A 27781-nucleotide genomic window follows, 5' to 3' on the forward strand; every position below is an offset into this window, starting at 1 on the left:
GATCGTCAGTTCTTTCACGAGTTAACAAATCACATTGAAACTAATTGGCGTTGGGAGCTACACTATCGTGCAAAATATGACTATCCATCATTGTGTTTCGAAATAGCAGATGATTTTAACAGATAATCGAACAAGACAGATCATTAGCGATATACCCACTCCCAATTATCAAACTGTCTGTTGGGAATTAGTTCCGTAAAAATTCAGATAATTGCAATCAACATCGCAAATGCTTTCAACTTCCAAACTGTTCCAATACCTCAATCGGTTAGCTTCAGAACCTATTGTTAGCAACTTTCGGTGAGCCAGAAACCTGTATGAAGGAACGTTCAATTACAACCAATCCATTAGGAACTTTTCGATATTATTTGTGTTCGATTACTTAAAAGCATGAGTCCCAAGGGGCGTTACTCACTTTCTCATGTGTTTTCGAGGAGATTAAAAGTTTTGTGCGGTTGATGAGTTTGTTTTTCGGACAATACATTTGTTTAAGAGAGTTGTCGCTACTTTTTTACATTTTCATATTAGAACTTTTACATAAAACTTTCTATGAAATATTAAAATCTTTCAGTTCTGGATAATGCATATCAAGATAATGTATATTTTCGAACTATAATATGATTTTGGTTATATTGAAATTTATTAAATGAAAAATCCTAGACGAAATTAAATTTGAAATTGCCTTCGCCGCAAGATCAAGAATTAAAACATCAATTTCATGGACGACAACATATTGTACATTGTACATAACAGGCCAATTGAAAAGTTCCCGGTCTACCATAGTAAAACACATTTTTTGGCAAAATTCGATTTAAGCGATCTTTCAACTTTACGATACCATTTTTGTAGTACGATTTGTCTTTCGCTTCAAAATAGGCATCAGTTTCGACGATTACTTCTTCATTGGCTAAATTTCTTCTCAGCGAGTATTCTTTCGAGGTCTGAGAACAGGAAAAAGTCGCTGGGGGCTAGATCTGGCGAATACGGTGGATGCAGAAGCAATTCGAAGCCCAATTTATGCAATTCTACCATTTTTTTCATTTATTTGTGACACGGCGCATTGCCTTGATGAAAAAGCACCTTTTTCCTTCAAGTGGGCGTTTTTTAACGATTTCATCCTTTAAACGATCCAATAACCCTATATAATGATCGCTGTTGATGGTCTGGCCCTTCTGGAGGTAATCAATGGATATTATACCTTGCGCATTCCAGAATACTGATGCCATAACCTTGCCAGCTGGCTGTTGTGTTTTCCTCGCTTTGGATTCGGTTTATCGTGTGGAGTCCACTCAGCTGACTGTCGATGGGACTCCGGAGTGAAATAATAGAGACATGTGTCATCCATTGTCACATATCGACGCAAAAATTCAGGTTTATTGCACTTAAACAGCTTCAAACACTGCTCAGAATCATTAGCACGTTGTTGTTTTTGATCGATTGTGAGCTCGCGTGACACTCATTTTGCACAAAGCTTTCTCATGTACAAATATTCGTGAATGATATGATGTACACGTTCAGATGATATCTTCCCAATGTCTGCTATCTCGATAAACTTCACTCTACGGTCATTCTGAATTATTTAATGAACTTTTTGATTTTTTCGTCGGTGGCAGCCTCTTTTGGGCTTCCACTGCGTACTAACTAAAAATCATATGGATTTAATACTAGCTTCGCCATCTGTGCACCAGAACGGGGACTTTTCAATTGGCCTAATATTTGTTTTTGGTTTTTAAAATAACCATCATCATTTTTATTTCATATAAATCAAATAGTAACAACTGTAATTCTTTCAAGGAAGAGCCCCGGACTTCCTAGCATTTGTGATAACACTGTTAATGATGTTACTGTTAGTCGCTGGAGTGAAAAAATCTCTTATCTTCAACAATGTACTCAACGCCATCAATCTCTCTGTTTGGGTGTTTATTATGACTGCTGGCCTCTTCTACGTTTCGCCGGACAATTGGACTAAACATGGTGGATTTCTGCCACATGGCTGGTCTGGGGTAAGTTTGATAAACTTCATCATTTTTCAGTTTTTCTTTCATTATATTCTAGCTACGTTAAATGCTTATCATTCTCATGGTTTTAAGAGGTAGGTGGCAGCATAACTTCATCCGAATATGTTATATCTCTGCTTATGCTCAATACGAAAATCTGCACCGACGCATTCACCATTTTGTGATATAAACATGTATTCTACACTGTGTCCGTAAAGTATGGAACAAATTCATTTTTAGCTGAACAGACCATTTGAAGAAATAATCCTGAAATTGAATTTGATTTCAATTTACCATATTTTAAAATAATAATCTAATATATAGGGTGAATTACTTTCGAGTAATGACGTCACCGTAATTTTTTTTAACGGAACACCCCCATTTTGTCTCAATTTCCAGATTACTCTAGCTGAACTGATTCCGAAAATGTATCACAGGTTGATTGCAATTGGTACAGGGTGGACAAAAATACAATAGTTTTGTGTGTGCTCATAAAGTAACGCGTAACATTCTTTATAAGTTAAATTAACAATATTATCAAAAAAATTTTTAAATTGATAAGAAATGATTTCTTTCATATTCTGTCTGCTAGATCACAAGTACCAAACATGTTTGGAAACAGCTCAATTTCATTAATCTAAAAATGTAACAAACTACAGGGTGTTACATTCAAACCAATTGCCGCTAGACAAAAAGTATTTTTGATAATATTGTTAATTTAACTAATAAAGAATGTTACGCGTTACTTTATGAGCACACACAAAACTATTGTATTTTTGTCCACCCTGTACCAATTGGAATCAACATGTGATACATTTTTGGAATCAGCTCAGGCAGAGTAATCGGAAAATTAAGACAAAATGGGGGTGTTCCGTTAAAAAAAAATGACGGTGACGTCATTACTCGAAAGTATTTCACCTTGTATATTAGATTATTATTTTAAAATACGGTAAATTAAAATAAAATCGACGTGTTTCAGGATTATATCTTAAAATGGTCTGTTTAGCCAAAAATGAATTTGTTCCATACTTTTCGGACACAGTGTATAGGGAAACTAATCAAAAGGTCGTGTATTGGAAGTTCTTACTGTCCTCTACATGATTTTTTTTCTCTCTTCGATTTTTCGTACTTTCATAAATATAAAAATTCAATGAGCCTACTAGGAGAGACTTATTTGAGTATGATTCCTAGTTTTCCAAATGTTATCTCCATAAACAAGAAATTTTCAACGACCTGTCAACCAATATATGCTAATTCATTGAGTTACATTACACTGTATAACGGAGAGCGTTATCGTTTATACAACCTCTATACACGAGATTTATTGGCCACACAATATACACTACAGCAATAATTTTCCATATCTCCAGTTATGACCTACATTACTCCACCACTTACTGGAAAAGAACGATGTGATATAAAAAAAAATATCACTATTAACATTTTTATGTGTTAACACTCACACGTCGAAATCCTACCGAAAACATTCAGAAAAAAAATTCTTTCATCATGCAGTGTGTATTGACTTTGTCGACCTCAAAAAAATGCTCCAGGGAAAAAAATTGACTCTTATACAAAAGTTACTGTCGAGATTGAAGCCCATTTCGAATGTAAAGACGAATCTTTCTTCAGAAAAGGTACCGAAATATTAGAGGAGAGTTGGTGTGAATGCAAACTTGAGAAAAAGATTAAGTAACATTTTTAAAAAAATAGTTATTCACTGGCCTCTTGAGTGAAGTGTTAGATGTATGAGTCAATTACATCGAAAGTTTTTATCGACTACAATCTTAGCCATATCGATAACTTTCATTTGAAATTTCACTTTCAATGCTCCAGCGCAAAGTTTCGCCATTGATCTATTCCAACAACTCTCGCCTACAGCCACTTCTCAGCCTGCCTTTGGGCACATACGAGCGTGAAGTAGTGTCAAGTATCATAAAACAACTTTCATCTTCAAAATGTAAACACCCTGGACTTGAGTGCAATTTTCACTAGACACGAAGCAAATTTGAGGTTGTTTCTTGCCGGTATGAGATGATTATTTCTAAACGGAATAATTCTGATGAGTGCTGAAGTTGCATTTACAATGACGCAAACATGAGTTTCATTGTTTTCAAAAGTGATTCAATTAAGAGTAAGCGCTGACGTGGAGCCTGCAGATTTTGAGCCAATTGTGCTCTGCTATGGTGCAATCAGCGCATTAATGATCGAAAGTTTTAAAGTTCCTCATTTCACGTCAGTACTTTCTCATCTTTTTTACGATAATCTTCATAAATTTACAATGGTTTTGAAGCCTTTTCAACATGAACTTTTGCACAAAACTTTAAATTGATGTTTATATGTAACTGAACACAACAACAATTAATAATCTCAGATCTTCAATCGTTCAAGAAGTAACACCATAAATAACTCTTCAGAGCTGTCAAGTTTACATTGTAATAGCTTTATAAACTTGTCTTTGACAAATAACATTTCACTCCATAACCTTACCAATCAGAGCACATTTTTTTCCTTGAAATTTAATTTTATTCATCAGCATAATCATCTTCAACAGTGATGCATGCGCTACAACGCTCCTCTTACTTTTCAGTACCTTTTCTGTAGAAAGAATCGTCTTACTTTCGAGACATGCTTCACTCGGCAATCGCTTCTTCATTGGCGATAAATTTCTTGCTTATTACTTCGTGAGTATCCAGAACTGGCTTTTCCATGTGGCTGGTTCTTAGGCCAGTCAGCTCTGGAAATTTGCACACTATGTGTTTGGCTGTTTCTACTTCCTTTCCACAGAGTCTGCAGATCTCATCTGCTGACTTAGTCATGCGGTGCAAAAGGTATTTGCACCAACAGTGTCCTGTCATCAGTCCCACCATTACCCGAAGCTCAGCTCGTGGTAGCTTCAGGAGCTTCCTGGTATAGATCGGTGAAAGCACCACAAATTTCTTTGACTGAGCAAGACCGGAGTGTTTCTCCAGAGGGTTTTTCTATTGTCCCACTTCCATTGTCGGACCACTGTCTTATAATTGGTCTTTTACAAGGCCACAGAAGGACTCAGTATCAACGGATGTTAACCTTGATGCCCTTTTTGCGAGTTCATCGGCTTTTCGTTTCCTTCAATACCACAAAGCCCCGGTACCCCTAGTAAAGTTACTTTATTCCCTTAAGCAAATTGCTTTATGGTATTGAGGCACTCCCATGTCAGTGGAAGAGACCCCAGGCTATATGATTCCAGGGATCTCAGCATAGCCTCTCAGTAGTGATGTAAATACGCGCCCCTTTAAGGTTTCTTTTGAGACACTCTTGGGCGCAAGTAAAGACAGCTAGTGTCTCAGTTTGCAAGATAGAGGGCTCACTTCCCAGAGATCTAGAGATCCTCGTTTTAGGCCCATATACCTCAATACCTGTGCCTCTTTCTGATTTTGATCCATCGGTATACCATATGGGGGACTTTTATCCAATTTCATTCAGCGTTCTATAATTTGATCCAAAATTAACTATAGAAATGATTGCAAAAGCATGGTTGAGTGTCCTTCCTACCTTGTGTGATGTTTTGTGCTTTTGTTTTTTATGACTTCATGGACGTATGATATTCTTAGATATTAGTGTAGCGTTTGATTAGTTACGTACCAAGGTGCATCATTCGGAGAGCTTTTGATTGAGATCTTTGTATGATAGCTACGTTCGATTTGCTAGCACATCTCCAAATTTCTATTCCATAGGAAGATTGAGAAGAGTTTGGCCAGCTGACTTACTGAAGAACTAAAAGATTCTCTCAATGGAGGGGACTTGTCAAGCTATTTCTTAAATTTTAATGAATTACCACATATAATGTATGTTCCGATTGCTGATGAAAATTAAATTAAAAAAAATGAACTATATTTTCCGAAATTTTGACACGCATCTTTTGAAGCTTGGTACATATCAGCAAGATGGCACTAGCTGTGCCATCTGGGCCCCAAGCCTGGGACTTATTGAGTGACATGGAACACCCTTGCCATAAGCACTACTGGATATTCCAACATTTATCCTGGGTGGATCACGTATCAAATAAGGATGTTCTGAGGAGAATTGGAAAAGAGCGAGAACTGTCATCTAAAATCAAACAGCGGAAGCTGGAATACCTAGGGCATATAACAAGTAATGCACATAGATATGGCCTGTTGCAGCTAATTTTACAAGGCAAAATTTTCGTAAAGCGAGGCCCAGGAAGAAGAAGAAACTCTTGGCTACAGAATCCTAAACAGTGGTTCTCCTTAACAACAGCAGGACTCTTTCGTGCCGCCGCAGATAAAGTGAAGATAGCCATGTTGGTCGCCAACATTCGTCGCGAATAGGCACTCCAAGAAGAAGAAGAATATATCTATTCACCCTTCCAAAAATAGCAAATCCCCCTACCAACAAAAACTACAATCATCATTAATACATCGTCATTCTCCATTCATAACGAAATTCATAATACAAACGTTGGTCTTCCCCCAGCATTACAAGGGTAAACAGAATCTGTACCTCCAATCCTGACACACCACCGCAAACTTCACCCTTTGAGAATTAACTCTCATGAAACAACGACCCTAACTAATGTAATCAAACGGGGGTTCACCGGGAACAAACGTTCTAATGATGTAAACTTCCAATCGATAATCCCCATTGGTAGGATCCAATAGTCATATTAAACGAATTAAATTCGGTTTCAGGTTTTCACCGGTGCCGCTACCTGCTTCTACGCTTTCATAGGATTCGACATCATAGCAACGACCGGAGAAGAAGCCACCAACCCCAAAAGATCCATACCTCTGGCCATAGTTTCCAGTTTGATTATCATCTTGATAGCATACGTGACGAGTTCTATGATGTTGACGTTGATAGGTGAGTAGAATTGAATTTAACTTCGAGTCGATTATTAGTTTGGAATAATAGATTCTGGAGGTATAGAGGATTGAAATGGAATGTGCTCGACGAATGAAGAAAAATTTTGTTTTCGAAAAGGATATTGTTATTTTCTTTAAAGATACTAACAAAGACAAAGAAACTGCAACACCCAGAAGGAGCTGTTTAAATTTTATATTTTTTTGGTGAAACATAGATACCTACTATAGCAAGGAGTGAATTATTGAATTTGGAGAAAAAAATCGTGAAGGTTTTTTCATGTGAACAATTTTTGTTACTTGAATATTGTAGTCGGTTTTTGCAAGTTTTTAGATTTTACAACTAACCAGCTGTTCGAGGAGATCCAAAGTCGATGTTTAGTTGTTGTTAAAATGCCTAGAACACGTGTACGCGGAATTTATCGCCAGCTAAGTGAATTTGAAAGAGGTCGAATTATTGGTCTACAGGAGGCGAGGTTGTCATTTCGAGAAATCGCTAACCGTACGAACAGAAATCCAACTACTGTTATGAGATGTTGTCAAGCGTGGTTTGATAATGAGTTATATTTATGAAGAATTTAATTAAGTTAGTGGATTATATTTGTATTGTTTTCAATAGCCGAGTGCTAAATAAAGTTCATTATATTATTATATTATATATTATAATGCCCAAAATCAAAGAAGAATAGGCATCGGACGTCGAAGGGGCTCAAATGAAGTTCAAGATCAATGTCTAAGACTTATGGCCAGTAGAGACCGATTTACACCAACTCGTTCTTTGGCTGATGAGTGGTTAGGAGAACAAGGCCATCCTGTAACTGTCCAAACGGTTTACCACCGGATAAGGTCTTTTGGACTGTAGCATTATTGAACCCATCTTGAGTTACCTTGACGGTTGAGCATCGCCGGCAACGATTTCAGTGGTGCAGAGAACGTCAACATTGGAATGTGGAATGGCATCAGGTCGTCTATTCTGATGAATCTCGATCCTCCTTGGGTGCACATGATGGCCGATGTTCAGCATCCTGTACACCGGACAGTGGGCGATATGGTATGAGGTGCATTTCACATGCAACTAGGTCACCTTTAGTCTCTATTCGAGGTAACATGACAGCGCTGAGTTACCTTCAAGAAATAGTGGAGCCATATGTTCTCCTTTACCATAACCGGCTCGAGACTACAATATTTCAGCAAGATAATGCCCGACCTCAAGTTGCCAGAGTTAGTTTAAACTTTTTCGAAGCGACCCATGTGAATCTTTTGCCATGGCCGCCCAGATCTTCCGATCTTTCGCCCATAGAGCAAGTTTGGGACATCATGGGTGGAAGGCTTGGAAATTTACCTCAGCCCTCACGGACTTTGGCGGCTCTGAGACATGAAGTAAAGGTAGCTTGGGATAGTATCCCTCGAGAAGAAATAGACTATCTTATTGCATCAATGCGAGACGTGTTGGGGAGTGTACAGATACTGGCGGTGGACAAACACATTATCAACAAATTTAAAAAAAAAAAATTATAAACCCTTCGTTTTTTTCTCTAAATTTCAATCATGCTATACTATCTATGTTTTACCAAGAAAAATTTTAAATTCAAACAGTTCATTCTGGGTGTTGCAGATTCTTCGTCAGTTAGTATACAATTCTTCCTCATCAGTATCTTCAAAAAACCCACTTTATTTACAAACTAACAACTTTTACATTCATATCACTAACTTGCATTCGAGAAAACCGTAGGCTAACTGAAATGATAGTTTTGCTGGTATGATTTACAGATATAGAAATCTTCCCTCCTACTCTTCTGTGAAATGGATATGCAAAACAACATTCACCATTGAAATAACAATTTTTGAGAATTTGATTTTATCTTTTGGTTGATCTCTCTAATCAATATATCATTGTGACTAATACTCTTTTCGTCTAGAATTATTAATTGAAAAACAATAAGACCAACGAATGAAGAAAAATTTGATGTCTCCAAAACTTTTTTCCCGAATATCAATATCATTCAAATCTCAAAAATAGGTTCAGAAATTATGAGCTTTTGAATTCTGAACTTGAATAAGTCTGCATAAACCTGCCCTTTTTTTTTAGATAGTCAATAGTCTGAAGAAAAAACAGGAAGCACGATAGCAGATGTCTGGTCAATTTAATGTATGAAAAAACTTGTTTCAGTCCCATATACGGAGGTCGACGAGGACTCAGCTCTGGTGGAGATGTTTGGACAAGTTGGAGCTTTTCGCAGTAAATATATCGTCGCAGCTGGGGCCTTAGCCGGTCTGAGCGTTAGTATGTTTGGCTCGATGTTCCCAATGCCCCGAATTGTTTATGCAATGGCCACAGACGGACTTATTTTCAGGCAAGTTATCCCAATATTTGGTCATCTATCCCATCGCAATCCTGTTTAAACGGTCTCAGCGGAGGCTTTATGTTCTATTCCATTTTTCAGGACCTTTTCGCAAGTGCTTCCGAGCACGGGAACACCTGCCTTTGCCACCTTCATCAGCGGTTTTGCTGCTGCAGTGGCGGCACTTTTTATCCGGTTGGAAATTCTTGTTGAGATGATGTCGATAGGTAAGTAACAATTTTCAGAAAGTCTAGAAGGAAGTAAACTGTTAACTGAGCACAACTTCCACAAAAAAAGCTGCCAAAAGCTTCATTATCTGCTATGTCTTTTTAAAAACATTTACTTCTTCGTCTAGAAATACAATTCCAACTAACAAAATATTAAAACCAATCAGAAGAAAAATAAATTGAGATGAAGACGTGCGTTTCGGAATTTTTGTATTTTTTATACAATGGTTTCTCATCAGTGGCTTATAGTTCAAAAAACCTACCAATGCCACTAACTTGCATTTGAGAAAACCATAGGCTAACTGAAAGGAAAGATTCTCTAGTAAGATTCACAGATATAGCAATTTCAAAGTAGACATAAATCTTTTGTCTTACTCTTCTGTGAAATAGATATGCAAATCAATATTTACAATTGTAATAACAATTCGAGAGCTTTCAGTTTTATCTTTGGGCTGATGTTCACTCTGATCAAAATATAATTAATAGTAATCTTTTGTCTTACTCTTCTGTGAAATAGATATGCAAATCAACATTTACAATCGTAATAACAATTTTAGAGAATTCAGTTTTATCTTTCAGCTGATGTTCACTCTGATCAATATATAATTAATAAGTTTTTTTTTAGAGCTATAGAACTTTAAATTGCAATAAAACAACGATGGATTATTCGATTGACATGAATTTTATTTATCCGCAAGATAATCTTGTGGCATTACATTTTAAATATGATTTCTGGCATATGAAGCCACGGCTGGCTCGAATGTAGTCCAATCTGGACGTCCAATTTTCGATGACTTTTTCCAACATGTTGTCTTCCAAATGGTCAAGGGTTTGTGGCTTATCCGCATAGACCAATGACTTTACATAGCCCCACAGAAAGTAGTCTAGCGGTGTTAAATCACAAGATCTGAGAGGCCAATTCACAGGTCTAAAACGTGAAATTAGGCGGTCACCAAACGTGTCTTTCAATAAATCGATTGTGGCACGAGCTGTGTGACATGTTGCGCCGTCTTGTTGGAACCACAGCTCCTGGACATCATGGTTGTTCAATTCAGGAATGAAAAAGTTAGTAATCATGGCTATATACCGATCACCATTGACTGTAACGTTCTGGCCATCATCGTTTTTGAAGAAGTACGGACTAATGATTCCACCAGCCCATAAAGCGCACCAAACAGTCAGTTTTTCTGGATGTAACGGTGTTTCGACATACACTTGAGGATTAGCTTCACTCCAAATGCGGCAGTTTTGTTGTTTACGTAGCCATTCAACCAGAAGTGCGCTTCATCGCTAATGGACGTAGTCGCGATACATATTCCGCACAGAACCATTATTTTCGAAATAAAATTGCACTATATGCAAGCGTTGTTCAGGCGTGAGTCCGTTCATGATGAATTGCCAAACCAAACTGAGAATAAATCACTTAACAGCTGTTGAATCAATCGCCATTTTGAACAGTAATGCCAACTTAAAATTATATACCTCGAAAAAAAACACCCGTTAGTAAGTATTTATTGATCCGAGTGAACATCAGCCCAAAGATAAAACTGAATTCTCTAAAATTGTTATTACAATTGTAAATGTTGATTTGCATATCTATTTCACAGAAGAGTAAGACAAGAGGTTTATGACTTCTTTGGTATTGCTATCTCTGTGAATCTTACTAGAGAATCTTTCCAATGGTTTTCTCAAATACAAGTTAGTGTTATTGGTATATAAGTTGTGAGTCTGTGAATTCAGTAGGTGTTCAATAATTTATAGAAATTATAAAGTTCAAATGAGCCTATTTGATAACGGCTTTCCTCATTTTTTAAAATCTGTTTTCATTTTCTTTTCAGGGACATTATTAGCTTATACTCTAGTGTCAACATGTGTTCTTATATTACGTTATCAGCCACACTCGACAAACTTGGTGGAGCTGTTGCCTCAAAGTTTACGAACGCCCATACGTGGTTCGCCCAGCAAAGACCACATGGAGCCATCTTTATACGGAAATCAACTTCAACCAGACGCCCTCAAGAACGCATTGGACTCCAATGCGCCAATTCCAGCCCCTTCACCGCTACCCTCTCAACCAACCCAGAGGGTGATGGTGAGGAGGATCACAAGGAGGTATGGCGATATATCGGCATGAAAGATTTCCATCTGATATGATTTGTTCGTTGCAGTTCGCCAGATAGTGATGATACGTTTGGTGCAGACGAGCCAGAAGAAGATTTTTCGATGAGGGACGATCAATTCTTAGTTTCTGATCGTACAGAAAATAAGTTCTATGGTAAGTTTATTACTGAAAAAAGGTTAGGTTTTCAGCATTGGAGGTAGAAGATATTTCAATTTGGAAGTAAAGTGACTTTAATGACAAAATTTCAACAATGTTGATCTTTTATGGTTTTATCTTCAGAAAAAAAATACTCAATGTAACAGGCCAATTGAAAAGTCGATTTTATTGTTCAACATAGTTGCCTTCCAAGGCAATGTATTAGATTTGTTTTTCGCTTCAAAAAAGGCCTCAGTTTCGGCGATTACTTCTTCATTGGCGCTGAATTTCTTTCCAGCGAGCATTTTTTTGAGGTCTGAGAACAGGAAAAAGTCGCTGGGTGCCAGATCTGGCGAAAACAGTAGATGCAGAAGCAATTCGAAGCCCAATTCATGCAACTTCGCCATTGTTTTCATTGATTTGTGACACGGTGTATTGTCTTGATGAAACAGCATCTTTTTTTTCTTGAAATGTGGCCATTTTTTAACGATTTCATCCATTAAACGATCCACTAACGCTATATAATAATCACTGTTGATGGTCTGGTCCTTTTGGAGGTAATCAATGAATATTATACCTTACGCATCCCAGAATACAGTTGCCATAACCTTGCCAGCTGGCTGTTGTGTTTTTCCTCGCTTTGGATTCGGTTCATCGTGTGGCGTCCACTCAGCTGTCTGTCGATTGGTATCCGGAGTGAAATGATGGAGCCATGTTTCATCTATAGTCACATATCGACGCAAAAATTCAAATTTATTGCACTTAAACAGCTTCAAACACTGCTCAGAATCATTAAAACGTTGTTGCTTTTGATCGATTGTGAGCTCGCGCGGCATCCATTTTGCACACAGCTTTCTCATGAACAAATATTCGTGAATGATATGATGTACACGTTCAGATGATATCTTCACAATGTCTGCTATCTCTATCAACTTCACTTTACGGTCATTCAAAATTATTTTGTGAACTTTTCTTATTTTTTCGTCGGTGACAGCCTCTTTTGGGCGTCCACTGCGTTCGCCGTCTTCGGTGCTCATTTCACCATGTTTAAACTTAGCATACCAACCAATGATTGTTGCTTTTCCTGGTGCAGACCCTGGAAACTCTTCATCAAGCTGAGATTTCGATTCAACTGTATTTTTTCCTTCAAAAAGTAATATTTTATCAGCACACAAAATTATTTTTTTCAAATAACCAAAGTAGCTACACTCACAACGCAATATCTCACAAACTAATGGTCGGACTGCTGTCAAATTTTGACACGTATCGTTGGAAGGTTGGTACTAACTAAAAATCATATGGATTTAATACTAGCACCGCCATCTGTGCATCAGACCGGGGACTTTTCAATTGGCCTAATAATACAGAAACTTTTTCAAATACTTAAATAGTAGTTGATAAGGAGTACTTCAATTTTCAAGCCTTCAATTTTTTTTAACAGGAACTCTCCATGGAGCCGGAAGTGCAACAAGTACCGGCGGTGTTATAGGATCAACGGTAGGATCTAATCTAGGTAATTTAGGACGTAGATTACAAGTAAGTTCAATAATAAAAATTTTTTTTTCTTATAAACATAATCATACTAGCCCTCAGAGGAAAGAAAAGATAGAGGTGCCCTTAGAAGTAAATAGCGTTGTATTGTAATCAATTGCAACAGTATGATGATAAAGTGAGATAGGACAACAACAAACCTGCAAAATTGACAACTAGAGGGGCGGTAAACATTTCAGTGGCGTAGTCAATGGTTCTCTTACTGCCTCTTATTAAGTTTTCGGTGCTGAAATGATTGGAACAAACATATGCATATTTCGGCAAATTGTTCATTTGCAATATTAATAAGTGGCACAATATTTTGCTAAATTCTCTATTTGAAGGAAACCTACAAATGTTAGCATTGAATTAAGTTTTCGATATCTCACAAATACTACGCCAAAGACGAGATATATTCTACGCCTATGGACTCAAAACGTGAACTAACCTATGATAGGTTAGGTTTTCATTTCCGATGTTTCACACACTATACATGTTTTTCGAGTATTTACCATGATTAAAATTAACAATGTGTAATTTAAAATTCACAAACTTGTATGAAATAACGCCGATTACAAACGTGAAATTAAAATGAACAGTTAACCCTTAACGCACCTCTAGTTGACACGTGCAATAACAACAACAGAACCGTGTTGCCAAATCCTCAGAATATTCGCAAAACATCTATGCCACAGAACGGAGAAAAGATTACTTCTTTCTCAGAATGGCAACGCAGTACATTATAAGTGTTTGTAAACAAAAATGTTATAGCGATGTCCACAAATGCTATAAGGCACCTCTATCTTTTCTTTCCTCTGAGTACTAGCCTTATTCCAACCGAAAACCTTAACGAATACCAAAAATTTCTCTTCAAAATAAAAATTTTGTTATCGACTGTGAGGACACGAGATGAAAATTATTAAAATAAATATTTGTTAAATCATCTAAAGTTTCTAAGAAATAATACTATCACCCAGGATGAACAGTTTATTATAAAAAACACAGTAGAACTAACTTACTATACAGAATCTAAGTCGAATTGATACCAGTGAGTTTGTGTTAGAGCGACAGCGACAGTACCTTGGTACCTTCCCTGTGTTTGGGTTCGAACGAAGAGACGCATGCGCGTGATTGATTCTGACCATTATGACTTCAGCTTGACGTGCTTAGGATTTAATGGTTTCAGTATTACATGAGCTTAGTATTAAATTATGAATTGCTAACATATAAGGTATAAAATTGAAAATTTTTATTGGCTTGAGCTGATCAATATTGTTTGGAGATATTGTTGGCATTATTAATTGATTTATCCCTCCTTGAAAAATAGTTAAAAAAAATTACGAAGCAAAATAGAACAACTCAACCAGACCTCCTATTCTAAAACAACAAATTCAAAAAATTAATGCCGAATTCAGGCGACTAGAGCGTTCAGCATCATCGATGGTTATTCGACCACCGTTAAAGTCAGCAAACCTTTTTTTAACCGTTTTTGTCGATGGAACAGAGTCCAAATAACACTTAAATCATTGCTTAACTTTCAAAGTATTTTTTTCTCATAAAAACAGTGTTTCATCATACACTAAACTTGTTTTTCAAACAACAACAAATATAGCGTCATTTAACCTTCAATATCTCAAGTTGTATGGCACTGGTAGTGCCATCTGACTTATTGAGTGACGTGATATAAAACAATCCAAGAACTGTGCTGAATATTTCAATAACGATGTGTTTTCTTTGTAGGCAGCCACTTATTTGTGTCCTGCAATATTTCCATGGGTTGATACGGGACCTGCAACGGAAGAATCTGGAATGTTCGTTATGAAGATGGTTGGTTACTTGTATATCCTCATCATTGTCTTCGATTTGATTATAGTGAATGCCATGCACAATATGAGTGGGACCTCAACATTCTTCTTTTTCCTCTTCTTCTTCGCGATAATTGGAGTATTGTTAGTTATATCCAGAAAACCACAGAATAGGTGAGAAAAAGGTTATCTTATTAGGTACAACCATAGAGTAACTAAAAAAAATAGATAGAGGGAGTATACGCAATTTTTACATGTCCCCAACATGGTTAGATTACGTTGTCGGATTGTGATATATTTTTAAATCCACAATTTTACTATATCGTTATGAATGTATATTATATTGAATGAAATATGTTTATTTGAGTGATTCCCGATTGAATATGCAAATTTGAATATTTGGAATCCGATATTTTTCCTAATTGTCTAATTTATAATAAGCAGAAAATTTATAATTTTCTGTAACTACCTGCTGAAATCCAAGGTTTGGCAACTTTTGCTCTTCTAATGTCATCGGATGTTTCACATCGTTTGGCGCGTTTGAAGTTTGTTTTCTGAATTTCTGATATATTTACGTATTTATTTCAATATAGTTTGAGTTAATATGAAACGTTGATTCACTATGGGACATGAGAAGGCGTTCTTTGTGGAGAAACTCGCGAATTGAGTGAAATATCGTATCACTGATATGTTTTCATTTCCGCGCGCTTCATGTCAAATTTGATAGTTCATGTTGGGGACAAAATTTGCTTACTGAAAATGACATATGCTCCCTCTATGTATGTTAATTACTCTGAGAGTACAACCAAATTTGTATTCCAACTTTAGTTTTTTTATTTTTCTTTTTTTTTCAACAGGAACACACTCATGTTCATGACTCCTTGCTTACCCTTCGTGCCAGCCATCGCGATCACCGTAAACATTTATTTAATCTTCAAATTATCAATTCTGACGTTGGTCCGTTTCACCATCTGGATGACTCTGGGACTAGCCATGTACTTTTATTATGGAATCCATCATAGCACCCTTGAAGAAACGGACCAGAATATTGAATTGACCGTTACGCAAAACGAAAAACCGAAGCCCAAAAACGACGATAACAGCATATTCAGGTGAGTTAACGAATGTATTTTGAACGCTCCTTCTTCTAAGAACCTTGCAAAAAACACTTTCATTTATTGAACTTATTATATAAAATAACCGAAAATATCAACTTGTCTGAAATAGAAACATAAATTAAATCACTATAAATCATAACAAAATAATAAATAATAAAAAAATAAAGTTTCTTAATATTGAGAAACCTCCAGGCTTTGTTGTTTCATAATTTTCCATCCAAGATCTAAGACACATGAGGCATCTTGAAGATTTGTCGCCTAACCTATTGCGGGTTTTTGTAATTGTTAGAGCAGCTCTGGAGAATTGTCTTGCAACAGGAGCTGAAGATGCTGGCATTGATAAAAAATCCTTGGCCATTTTGGCCAAGTTTGGAAAGATATTTCTGAAACTACCAAAATCTACCAATAGATTTCATAGAATGTGAGAAAACTACTAATAAAGTCACACTGTCGAATGCTCCAGTCTCGGCGCTCGAGGAATCCCCTTATTTAGTCTAAGCGCGCACGAGATTGCAAAAATATATGCCGTGCGACGCTTGCATATCAAGCTCAAGTAATATCGAGTAGCTTGATATCAAGTCAAGCAATAAATATCTAAAATCAAGTCAAGTCAAGCTCATGTATGTAATTTTTCACGAGCTTGATTTTCAAGTCAAATAGTTGGTTAAAATGTCAAGCTACTTGGCTTGATGAATCCCTAAACTTGTCCCAACAGCTCAAATTTTACCACCAGTTTCAATATTGCTGACCGAGAAGGAGTTTCACGATGCTTTAGTTTTGACAGTACAATATTCACCATTTTCGTAGTAAATTTTAACAATTTCATTGCGTTCTTGGAGCTTGTATAGTTCCATTTTTATTAATAGCATAGTTCTTACTTGTCAAATGTCAAAAGATGACAGCTGCACCGATAGCGGGCTCTTCAAAACGAAACATCTTATTGGATATTCAATTAAAATTGACTGTATTCCAAGCATTTACTCAGCTTCTATGGAGTGGAGCATTAATTGACAACCAACATCGGAAAACTAAAATGAGATTCTCAATTTCCAGCCAAGACCAGCCCACCTACGATTGGAACCCAACGATTGCCTGGCAACAACCCTCCTGGTCGCAACCCCAACAACAGCAAAATCAAGAACCAGCACGTTTCCAGTTGGAGCAACGATATGACATCCACACTAACGATACCAGATCGGTCCTAAACCGTTCTGCACCAGCAGCAGCACCAACGTCTACGAAAGCTGGCGCCCTCTTTGTTGACGAAACCCTGTTTCCGAAGTGGGACGATTAGACCACTGTGGAAACTGAATCTTTGGTTGTTGAATAAGAAGCCCCCTAGAAAATATCTGCTTGAAAGCTTTTGCCGCAAAATACTGATCGAAATTAGAAGAAACAAATATTGTGAAGGCGTATGATTTCGATTTCTACAAACGATCTGAATCGTGTATAGAGTGAATGGATGGTTATTCTTGGATTTTCGAAACTGTCTGAAGCTTTACGACGTTTGAGTTGGAATCTCCTCCAAAATAATATATGAAATACAATTCAGGCCCCTCAATCAGTTGATCGTGGAATCTTACTCACTGTAGCTAGTTAAAAATCTTCCAGAGACCTAGCAGAGTTCAAGCAAAAGGTAATGATGACAAAATATGCAGTCGTGTATGTCATGAAGATGAAGGGCGATAGCTAATTCAAGCATTGGCAAATTCAATCCTGGTAACTGATTGGTTATAGCAAGATTATTGCAACTCTGTTATCGTCTCATTAACAGGTAATGATTTAGCTTCCTAGAACTCATACGGATCCAATTTGACACCCAACTTCTTTCTTCAAATCTTTTCTTCGCCACAAAATCAATTGATAGTTGAATCTTATTCACTATAGCTAGTTAAAAATCTTCCAGAGTCTTAGCAGAGTTTAAACAAAAGGTAATGATGACAAAATATGCAGTCCTGAATGTCATGAAGATGAAGGGCGATAGCTAATTCAAGCATTGGTAAATTCATTCCTGGTAACTGATTTGTTGTCATCTCATCAACAAGTAATAATTTATATTCCTAGAATTCATACGCATCCAATATCACTCCCAACTATATTTACACAAGTTATAAACTTATCCTCTCTCCAAAGGAGCCCGAATAAATACCATTTTTTTCTTCAATTGTACATTCTTTCAATCAGAAAAATGTACCCATGAAAAATTGAGCCTACCCAAACATGATAAGAAATACAAATCCAGGGTTCACCTTCCACTCACTCTCTTCATAATGATAGCTATGTTATTGTTGTTATAGTATTTTCCTGTTTTCTTAGAAATTCCATGTATTCTTCTTATCCTTGTATATTGCTTTTATATTTTTTTGCATCTCTCATGGGCATCTGTAGGGAAACCGCCCGATAAAAAAATTAATTTTAAATGATACCCTCTTATCGGCTTTTATCTATGATGTTTGTAGAGTAGCTATTTTAGCTCTATTCTGATCTGAATTAGATATATTTAGAACTTTTCAAAAGATTTAAAACATATTTTTCTAATGTAGAAAAAAGTGTAAAAGTTTGTGACTAATTTTTACAATTATTCAAAAGTGTAGTCTGCTTCAATCTGAATTATTTCCATGATGTTGGTAATCTATATTTATTTAATCGTATAGAGCTAGAATAAATAGATAAGAGAAGCATTTTTTATATCGTTAATTTTTCTTTTTAGAGTCGTAATAATTGTTGACGTAATGATTGAGTCTTCTAATTGCAAGTTATAATAAAACTCAATTCATCTTTACAGTTCTAGTATTAGAAAGATAATAAAAAAAGACTGAAGGCTAATTTAGGTTTGAACGGAGATTGGACAATTTCAGACAGGTTATTACGAGTGAGGTCAAAATACATATCATGAGAATTGCTGAAAAGCTCCATACTGTTATCAAGTCGTTCTTTCAAAAATATGAATTTTTCGGAGCATCATTATGAAATCTACTAAAACAAGTGCTTTATTTTCTAGGTAGCTTCAATGAAAAAGGTTGTTGAAATCTTAGAATTAGAATATTTATCCTAGTATATCTCATTATGAAATATTTAATCGTTATTTGAATTCGAAACTTTTTCCTTTCGTGACAACATTATTTTCGAATTGTCTCAGTGTGAGTGAAATTCCGAAATGGGTAAATAAACCGTTAAGTTAATTAAGGTAACCTTGAAATGCTTCTACTTATGTGAAAATGTATATATTATGACCATAATTTTATAGAACAATACGATTTTTTCATGTAAAAATATGTAAAAATAGATCGTTGTTTGCTGTCTAACTCATTTGAGGTTATGGATTGAGTGGTTTGTATCAAAAGTATCATTCTCAAAGATTTAAGTGACTATTTCTTGGAATTTAGGATGCCTTAAATACTTGTATACTAATTTTGTTTCGAAATATCTCGCAATCATCATTATTTGGCCGTCATATAATGGAGGATTGAGCTAAGTGGAATAATCTTCCCATTTTCAGAAGTGTCCGTTGAACTCGCCTAATTGGTGGCGCTAGTGTAGCTAGAGGGCGTATTTCGTAGGAAACGTCAAAAAGTACTGACAGAGATAAAGCAAGAAGTAAACAAGGATTAAAGTGTGATCGCCTTCTGTGGTTGGTTATCCTTTGGCTATACTAGCGCCACTGTGGAGAAGTTTTAAACTCTCATTTACCTTTTCCACTAAACAGTTTCTCGACAGTTTTACCATAAGAGATTATTCTCCTTATCTCTATCCTCCATACGTCATATATTGAATTTTAAAATACAGGGTGGCCATTTGAAAACGAAACAGACGAGATTACAGACGAAATAAAGTTTTTCGATAGAAATGCTCGGACAGGTCGATTTCTGTTTCGAGGGGGACAACTTAAGATGTAGGTTACGGACGCATAGCGCTTCAACCCTTGCTACTACAACCCTCACCCCCAAATTTTGAATAGGGAAGATGGGGTGAATGATACCTCATTTGAAAGGTATTTTTATACTGATTTCAGCACAGTAATTGTTTTTTCATTTTATGCATTAGTTCTCGAAATATTCTTAACTAAGTATTTGAAAATGAAGTGGTGTTTTCATGGCACTTGTAGTGTTTTGTGAAAAATCGACATTTTGAGCTTCAAAACAACCATGACTGTGGCTTCCTTCCTAACTAACTAACGCATGAATATTTCTAGAACTAATGCATAAATTGAAAAAACAATTACTGTGCTGAAATCAGTATAAAAATACCTTTAAATTGGGGTATCACTCACCCCATCTTCCCTATTCAAAAATTGGGGGTGGGGGTTGTAGCAGCAAGGGTTGAAGCGCTATGCGTCCGTAACCTACATCTTAAGTTGTCCCCCTCGAAACAGAAATCGACCTGTCCGAGCATTTCTATCGAAAAACTTTATTTCGTCTGTAATCTCGTCTGTTTCGTTTTCAAATGGCCACCCTGTATATACCCTTATGGTTAAGACCAGAGATATTTGAGTATTGAGTAAATTAAGTCACTCATCGCCTTCAACCATAGATTATTCTCAAATTTTGCTTCCAATTTCTGATTTTGTGATGCATTTAGTTTCAGTAATATTAGATGAATAACGTTAAATTATTGTGAAATTAGCCTACAAAAGAACCATATCAAAATTATATCAATATCGAATATCTCTAGATCCAATCATACCAATCTGTACATTATGTGATGATTATCGAATTCAAGAACTGATGCCGAAGGCTCTTTGGAGAAGGAAAGTTGATAAAATGGTCTGATAAATCTGTGAATGATTGAAAATTCTGGTTATAGTTCTTGAATTGGAACGAATGATGATTTCATAAGCTATAAAATTATAATTCCAAACATTTAAATTTTTAATAAATTTTAAGTAGGTTTTCGAAACTATTGCATGTATGTAGGCATGGTGGAATAAGCTTCGTTATCGAATAATTTATTGATTAGGTTGAAAAATTCACGCCTTTGTAAATACACTGAACTGACATTGGTAAATATATTTCATATTCGACAGTGCCTGGATTTTGAAATTGGTTAAATGCAAAAATAGTCATTTTATGAAGACCATGTCTATTTAAAAAGCCATAGGCCTGTCGGTCAACTGTTGGCCTTGGTCTCAAATTGAATCAACTGAAAATATTTTACAATGAACTGTTTTTCCATATAATTTTCTGATAAAGACTGACGACCTGTAAGAGTGGCATAAGAGGCAATTACTCATCCCCTTTTTCACCAACATAAAGACTATTCATCCATTTCGACAGTCACGAGAAATATTAGAAAATGGACAACATGTATTAATATTTAAAAAATGATGAGTACATATCTCTCATACCCCTCCTCACGAGCCGCCACTTCCAATATCTTAATTCAGAGAATTTAAGGAGTTCTATTGAATTTCAAGTTTCATTTTTTTTTTAACTCAGACCAAATATCTAATGCATGTTCAAATTTCGAGAAAATTCATTTCGAAATACTTTCCATTAATTGAATATTTCAAGTTTTAACAATTAAAAATAGATTTTCATTTAAGAAAACCGCACAAATGGAAATTAAAATTATTGTACATGTGTTCTAATAGGTTTGGGATTATCTCCCATTTTATATTTCAATTTTTAAGAAGATAAATTCGATTTAATTTCAGAGGTTAACTTCAACAGTTTGAAATCACTCTGCAAAAATGATTTTTTCATCTCAAGTTATTGCCTACATGTATAAATTAATATTGAAGATTGATGTTTATTCTTCCGATATTCAATAAAAATATAGTATTAATAGTTAAGTAACGTGTTTAGATATTCTAAATATTTACGAGAATACATAATGTTATTTCAAATGACTACTGGAAATAAACGATTTAATTGCGTTATTTTCTAATTAACATTCCGCACATATATTCCTTTTCCTCCAAGAATTATTCGACAATCAACTTTGAAGTAGGATTTCCAAACCCATTTTATAGCTTCTAGAGCATTTATAATCTATAAATTTGAGCAAAAGTGGTCTTAAACTATTAAGTTGGCCACACTGATGAAGAATTCTAGGTCAAAATAAATTATACCCATTCGGCATTATGGAGGGAAATTTTCAACACAAAGGCCAGCTTGAAGATTTCAAATTGCTGCTTTATATACTTATCGAATTAAAAAAAGAATTTACAAACGTCATCAATAGAAGTTCATAATGTAGTAGGCATAAAGAAAATTAGATAAACAAATTTTTAGAAATTCTCAGGTTATGTTATGGGCGTCAAAGTTGACAGGAACAAGATTGAGGATATCTTTTTCGAATAAAAGGAGACTAAAAAATAAATATATAGCAAATATCAATTACAAGCCGAGAAATGGAGTCTGTGAGAGAACCAGACATAAATTTATTGAGTTCGACGGATTTTTCTCCTGAAAAATGTGGGTTAATTTCTTCCAATTGAATGAAATGAAAAGTTATATAAAAATAATTATTTACAGATGTAAGGGATCTATCTCAGCATTGTGTTGGAGGTCCAGAGCTACGTAGGCTAAGGAAAAAAGTCCAAAGTCTTTCTGAGGAAACTAACAGCACTTTGAAGAGAAATGTATACCAAAATTACATGCAATTTATCGAATCAGCTAAAGAAATATCACGTATCCTTTATTAATTATTTATTATGAGTAAATATGAAATATTTATCATTATGAACAATTAGAAAAAAGTGAAAACTTGAATTTTCTTGACTCTATATTAAGATTTGGAAAGTGAAATGTATCAACTATCACATTTATTATCAGAACAAAAATCACTTCTTACATCCTTATGCAGTACTTCAATATTAGGAGATGATTCAATGTTAATACGTAGATCAGAAAATAATGACGATGAGGATAAAAAACAGGAGGAATTCAATCGTGAGAAGATAGCAAGCATTTTGGAGAAAGTAGAAGGATGCAAAGTGAGACCTTCAAGATTTCAATCAATAACTAGAGAAAAATATATGTTCATTTGATGATTTCTAGGAGATTCTCGAAATACCAGATAGAACTTATCTGTATGAGGGGCCATTGGTAGAATTAGATCCTCTGGATAATAGTCCTGTGAAAAATGTACAAGCATATTTATTTTCAGATGGCCTTATGATTTCTACTAGAAATAGGTATAATTTTTTAAAGGAACATGAATGATCAACTTCGTTATGAAATGGTTAAAAGCCTACCAATATAATATGCATTTACAATGCAAATTTCATATAAAGGTTTATCCATTTCATCTATCTCATCAATTTATGAATAATTAATGAATAACTTATAAATAACCCTCTGTGGGTTTTGCATTATTTATGAGCTCTTACATAATTGTTCACTTTTTTTCAGTCAAGGATTAATGAAGTATGTTTTTGAAGTGATGTATGAAATTGGAAGCTTAGCAGTTGTTAATGTAAAAGATTTGGGAAATGTGAAACATGCCTTCAAACTCTTGATTTTTCCAGACACTAGAGTTTTTAAATGCAGTTCTAGTGCAGTTAAGGTAAACGTTTCATTATACTGGGTGTGAACAAACTATGAAACAACATCTTTAGCTTAAATAACAATTTTCACAAAAGCCTTTTGCAGAAAGAATGGCTCGAAAAAATTGATCAAGCTAAGAAGTCAAAATTGAATCATGATCAGCAGAAAAGAGAATCAACTATTGAGAAATCCCCATCTAGGTCTGCTTCTATTGATTCTCCAAGTATTAATCGTGAGTGAATACATTTTTTGACATCATTAATACTATCAGTTGAAATTTATATTCTGAACACTAGTTAATAAACCATTTTAGGGAATAAAAACGTCATAGATTAAAATATCTCACTGTGGTCATATGCTATCTTAGGCACAGTACCATTAATTACAAATAATTTCTAAAATGAAATATGGCTATTTTTTATTTGATTCCAATGCAAATTATAGATTAAATAATGTCTTAATGTCTATTGTTAAATTCTGAAGTATTAAATGAATTCAAAAGCACTGATCTGGTCATTGTTGAGTGTTGACTGAACGGTTTATGTAATAGTCAAAATATGTAAAAAAAAATCATATTTCCTTCAGCATTTGAAGAATACGAAGAAGATGGGGAAATATCCCACCCTGAATGGTTCCTTGAAGCACCAGAAGAATTGGATGTGTGTGTTGCACAACGACATTTCGAGGATGCACTTTCCCTTTTGCAAAGAGCTTTAGAATATGCTGCTAATGCTCCACAGGACCATCTCTTGACAGAAGTTCAAAAGAAGGTATCAAATTAAATCTTGAATATATGCCAATTCCCAAGAGAAATTGAACTTCAAATCATTCCAGGTAGATCAGAGACATACTCATTTAACTGAAGTTCTGATGAAAGAACTTGAAATTAAACCAGGAAAATCAATGCAAGGGGGTTTGGGAGCATCCAGAAGGGCTGTTCGCCTTTTGATCACTTTAGGTCAGCCTAATCAGGTAAATTTTTCATACCACTCAGGGTATGGTCCGTATATCACCTTGGTTACTATGGTTAGTAAATTGATGGTCCCTATATGTCAAATTCCTCAAAAACCTGTGACTATTTTCTCAAACTTCTGTGAGTTATCTGTCACTAGAGCAACCGTACTTTTATTATGGTTAGGTTCGGTAACCACGCCCACTCCGGTTCGCAGTTGTCATTTTAATTTTCAGATTATTGTTTATGCATATTTTCCATGAAATCTAACACTCAAAAACTTTATTATTTTAATTATGAAACAAATACCCTTCAGAGCCATTAAGAACTATTAGTTATTTACAAATTGAAAGAGATCAACCATTTATAACCTCCAAAATTCTGTCAATGAAAAAATTAGTTGACCATTGACAAGTGTCAAGCGGTTTGTAAATACGAAGCAGGTTACCTCACACATTGAGAACCGCTAGTAACTACTCTCAACTTCTTAGCGATATACGGACCATACCCATAATGGGTAAACTGCTCAGCTATGTGATTTTCGAAGCAGCAAATCTGATACAATTCGGTTATTTTAATCGAGATATTTAATTCGACTGACTTAACTGTAAGGGTCAAAAATTGACATTAATACAGTAATGTTTTACTTAGGCTTGTGACCTATTCCTCAACATCTGTACCTGTATGCTGAAAATACAATGTAAAAGGGTTAAGAGAGAGGGATCCACTTCCATGTACATCAAACATTTATCTAGTGTTATATTCACAAATATTTGCCACATGACTGAAGAATTCTTAAGAAACTTTCTACAATCCACAACTTGTTATTCCGGTAATCAATAATTATATGAAGTTTGTTTTGGTGCTAAAAATGCTTATTTGATTTCAGCGTATGTAGTATGGGTGAGTACGCAGCTATCTCAATTTGTTGCTCATTTCATCAAACAAGTCTTTGGTGCTCAAAGTTCCCTAACAATTGTTGCTGAATGTGTTGATCTAGTGAGATGTCAATGTGAACGGGTAAGTTTTGATTCTTGTGTTTTTATATTAGGCCAATTGAAAAATCCCCGGTCTGATGCACAGATGGCGGTGCCAGTATTAAATCCATATGATTTTTAGTTAGCACCAACCTTCAAACGATACGTGTCAAAATTTGATAGCAGTCCGACCATTAGTTTATGAGATATTACGTTGTGAGTGTAGCTACTTTTGTTATTTGAAAAAAAATGGAAAAGAAAGAATTTCGTGTGCTGAAAAAAATTCCTTTTTGGAGGGGGCATGTTGTGCCTACCCTCTATAATTTAGACAACTATATTCTCTAAAAATGGAGTAATAAATGTCTTACGATAATCGACAGATTTTTCAAAATGACTTCTTTCACTTTTTGTTGCAGTTATGTAGTTACGGAGTTGATATGTGTTATCAAATAGATGGTTTACTGAGAGGCTCAATAACAAGAACACTAAGAGATACCAGAGATAAATATGTAGATTCCATTAAAATACGAGCTGCAGAAGATAGCTGGTCCCCTACAAATTTGAAGTCAAAAAATGGGCTCCTGAAATTTTTGCAGGAATATTCCGATTTGGGTTTGAAATTAGATACATTCGTCACAGGTCTGCTTCCTGTTATCAGTTTATTTCATTTTTGACATTGACGCTATTGTTACTAACAATTTTTGCTTTTCAGGGGACATTTGGTTGCAACTCACCTCTAATAATCTAATTTTCACAAAAAATTTCTTGAATTTGCTAAGAGATTGTATGAAATTGAAAACAACAAAGCTTCTCTATACTATAAATGAAACTTTGTATGCAGTATTTGATGCACAGATAAGACATCATGAGTTAACTTTACGTGAGGAAAAGCGACTTGAAGTAAGTAACACTTTTAATTTTTACAAGTCCCCAACATGGTTAGATTACGTTGTCGGAGTGTGACATATTTTCAAACCCACAATTCCACTTTATCGTTGTGAATGTATATTATATTGAATGAAATATATTTATTTGAGTGATTCCTGATGAAATTAGCAAAGTTAAATATTTGGAATCCGTTATTTTTCCTAATTGTCGAATTTATAATAAGCAGAATATTTATTATTTTCTGTATCTACCTGCAGAAATCCAAGGTTTGTCAACTGTTGCTCTCCTAGTGTCATCGATTGTTTCACGTTGTTTTGCAGGCTTGAAGTTTGTTTTCTGAATTTCTGATATATTTAGGTATCTATTTCAATATATTTTGAAACGTTATGAAACGTTGATTCACTATGGGACATAAGAAGTGCGTTCTTTGTGGAGAAACTCGCGAATTGAGTGAAATATCGTATCACTGATATGTTTTCATTTCCGCGCGCTTCATGTCAAATTTGATAGTTCATTTTGGGGACAAAATTTATTTGCTGAAAAAGACGTATGCTCCCTTTATCTATGTTCATTACTCTGAGCTTTAACTTCACAGGTAATTTGAAAAAAAATTCACTTTATTAAATATTTTGACGCAGAAGATTTCATTTGAAAAAAAATAAACACTATTGCAATAGAAATTATTTCATTCAAAATTTATTTCTTCAGCAAAGGAAACTAGTGACCAAAAATGCAGAATATCTTCTCACATCTCTATTGGACGTCTGCCAGGAAGAGTATAAAGAAGCAGTAGGCTTCCCTTGCGAGACATTGTTACAAATTCAGAAGGAGTACTCAGCACTACTAAACGGAATATCTCCGACAAGTAGAAGTACCAAGACTAAATATTCTTCTGAATTCATATAAATTATTATATTGGTGCATTATCATATTTGTTTATGTTATATTTCTCTATTAATAGAGTTACGAAAACAAATAAAATTTTATATTGAAACTTATCTGTTTTTTTTTTAATTGAAGCCTTTTAGGTCCCTGAACCAATTCAAATCAATAAAAAATAATAATAACAATAATATAACCGAAATGGTTAAATTTAGAACGTTAATGCAATGAAGACATTTGATAGAGCAAATTCAATTTCCCTTTGATGAGGTGCAGTGTCCTTTCATCAAAATCTTGTCAAGTTATTCTCCTCAATTTCCAAGGTGACAAATCAATAAAATATTTTTTTGAAATTAGGATAATAATAGTTTGAGCGTCTGTGAATTGATATGAACAAAATAATATTATGGCATGCAGAAAATTTTTCAACTCAAGAAAAAAAACCACCTCTACT

At 35.1% G+C, this 27781-nt stretch overlaps 2 protein-coding genes across 2 annotated transcripts in view; both read left to right on the top strand.

Moving 5' to 3' along the window:
• LOC123678904 (probable cationic amino acid transporter) overlaps window positions 1-19915 on the top strand; it is a 56210-nt gene extending 36295 nt beyond the window's left edge. The window contains exons 5-14 of the mRNA XM_045616171.1: window positions 1795-2003; window positions 6689-6860; window positions 9030-9213; window positions 9304-9428; window positions 11267-11540; window positions 11597-11703; window positions 13127-13221; window positions 14956-15194; window positions 15878-16132; window positions 17192-19915. Coding sequence (XP_045472127.1) covers window positions 1795-2003; window positions 6689-6860; window positions 9030-9213; window positions 9304-9428; window positions 11267-11540; window positions 11597-11703; window positions 13127-13221; window positions 14956-15194; window positions 15878-16132; window positions 17192-17432 — 1901 coding nt within the window. The 3' untranslated portion in view covers window positions 17433-19915. The remainder of the gene's footprint in view (window positions 1-1794; window positions 2004-6688; window positions 6861-9029; window positions 9214-9303; window positions 9429-11266; window positions 11541-11596; window positions 11704-13126; window positions 13222-14955; window positions 15195-15877; window positions 16133-17191) is intronic.
• Window positions 19916-22382: 2467 nt separating this feature from the next.
• Window positions 22383-27443, top strand: LOC123678906 (exocyst complex component 8). Its single transcript, XM_045616173.1, has 13 exons — window positions 22383-22554; window positions 22615-22770; window positions 22873-23075; window positions 23140-23276; window positions 23494-23647; window positions 23734-23860; window positions 24214-24398; window positions 24463-24600; window positions 25232-25412; window positions 25470-25600; window positions 25974-26196; window positions 26270-26457; window positions 27154-27443. The coding sequence occupies exons 1-13, from the start codon at window positions 22491-22493 to the stop codon at window positions 27349-27351; spliced, it is 2085 nt and encodes a 694-aa protein (XP_045472129.1). The 5' UTR covers window positions 22383-22490; the 3' UTR covers window positions 27352-27443.
• The last annotated feature ends 338 nt before the right edge of the window (window positions 27444-27781 follow it).

Source organism: Harmonia axyridis, chromosome 4 (assembly GCF_914767665.1).
Source record: "Harmonia axyridis chromosome 4, icHarAxyr1.1, whole genome shotgun sequence".
Taxonomy (NCBI): Eukaryota; Metazoa; Arthropoda; class Insecta; order Coleoptera; family Coccinellidae; genus Harmonia; species Harmonia axyridis.

Excerpts from the sequence above, each read along its gene's own strand:
- LOC123678906 (XM_045616173.1), top strand. The coding sequence starts at position 22,491 with ATGGAGTCTGTGAGAGAACCAGACATAAATTTATTGAGTTCGACGGAT. Across the intron at positions 25,413-25,469 it reads ATCCACAACTTGTTATTCCG|CGTATGTAGTATGGGTGAGT; the intron begins GTAATCAATAAT and ends ATTTGATTTCAG. Across the intron at positions 26,197-26,269 it reads ATTAGATACATTCGTCACAG|GGGACATTTGGTTGCAACTC; the intron begins GTCTGCTTCCTG and ends TTTGCTTTTCAG.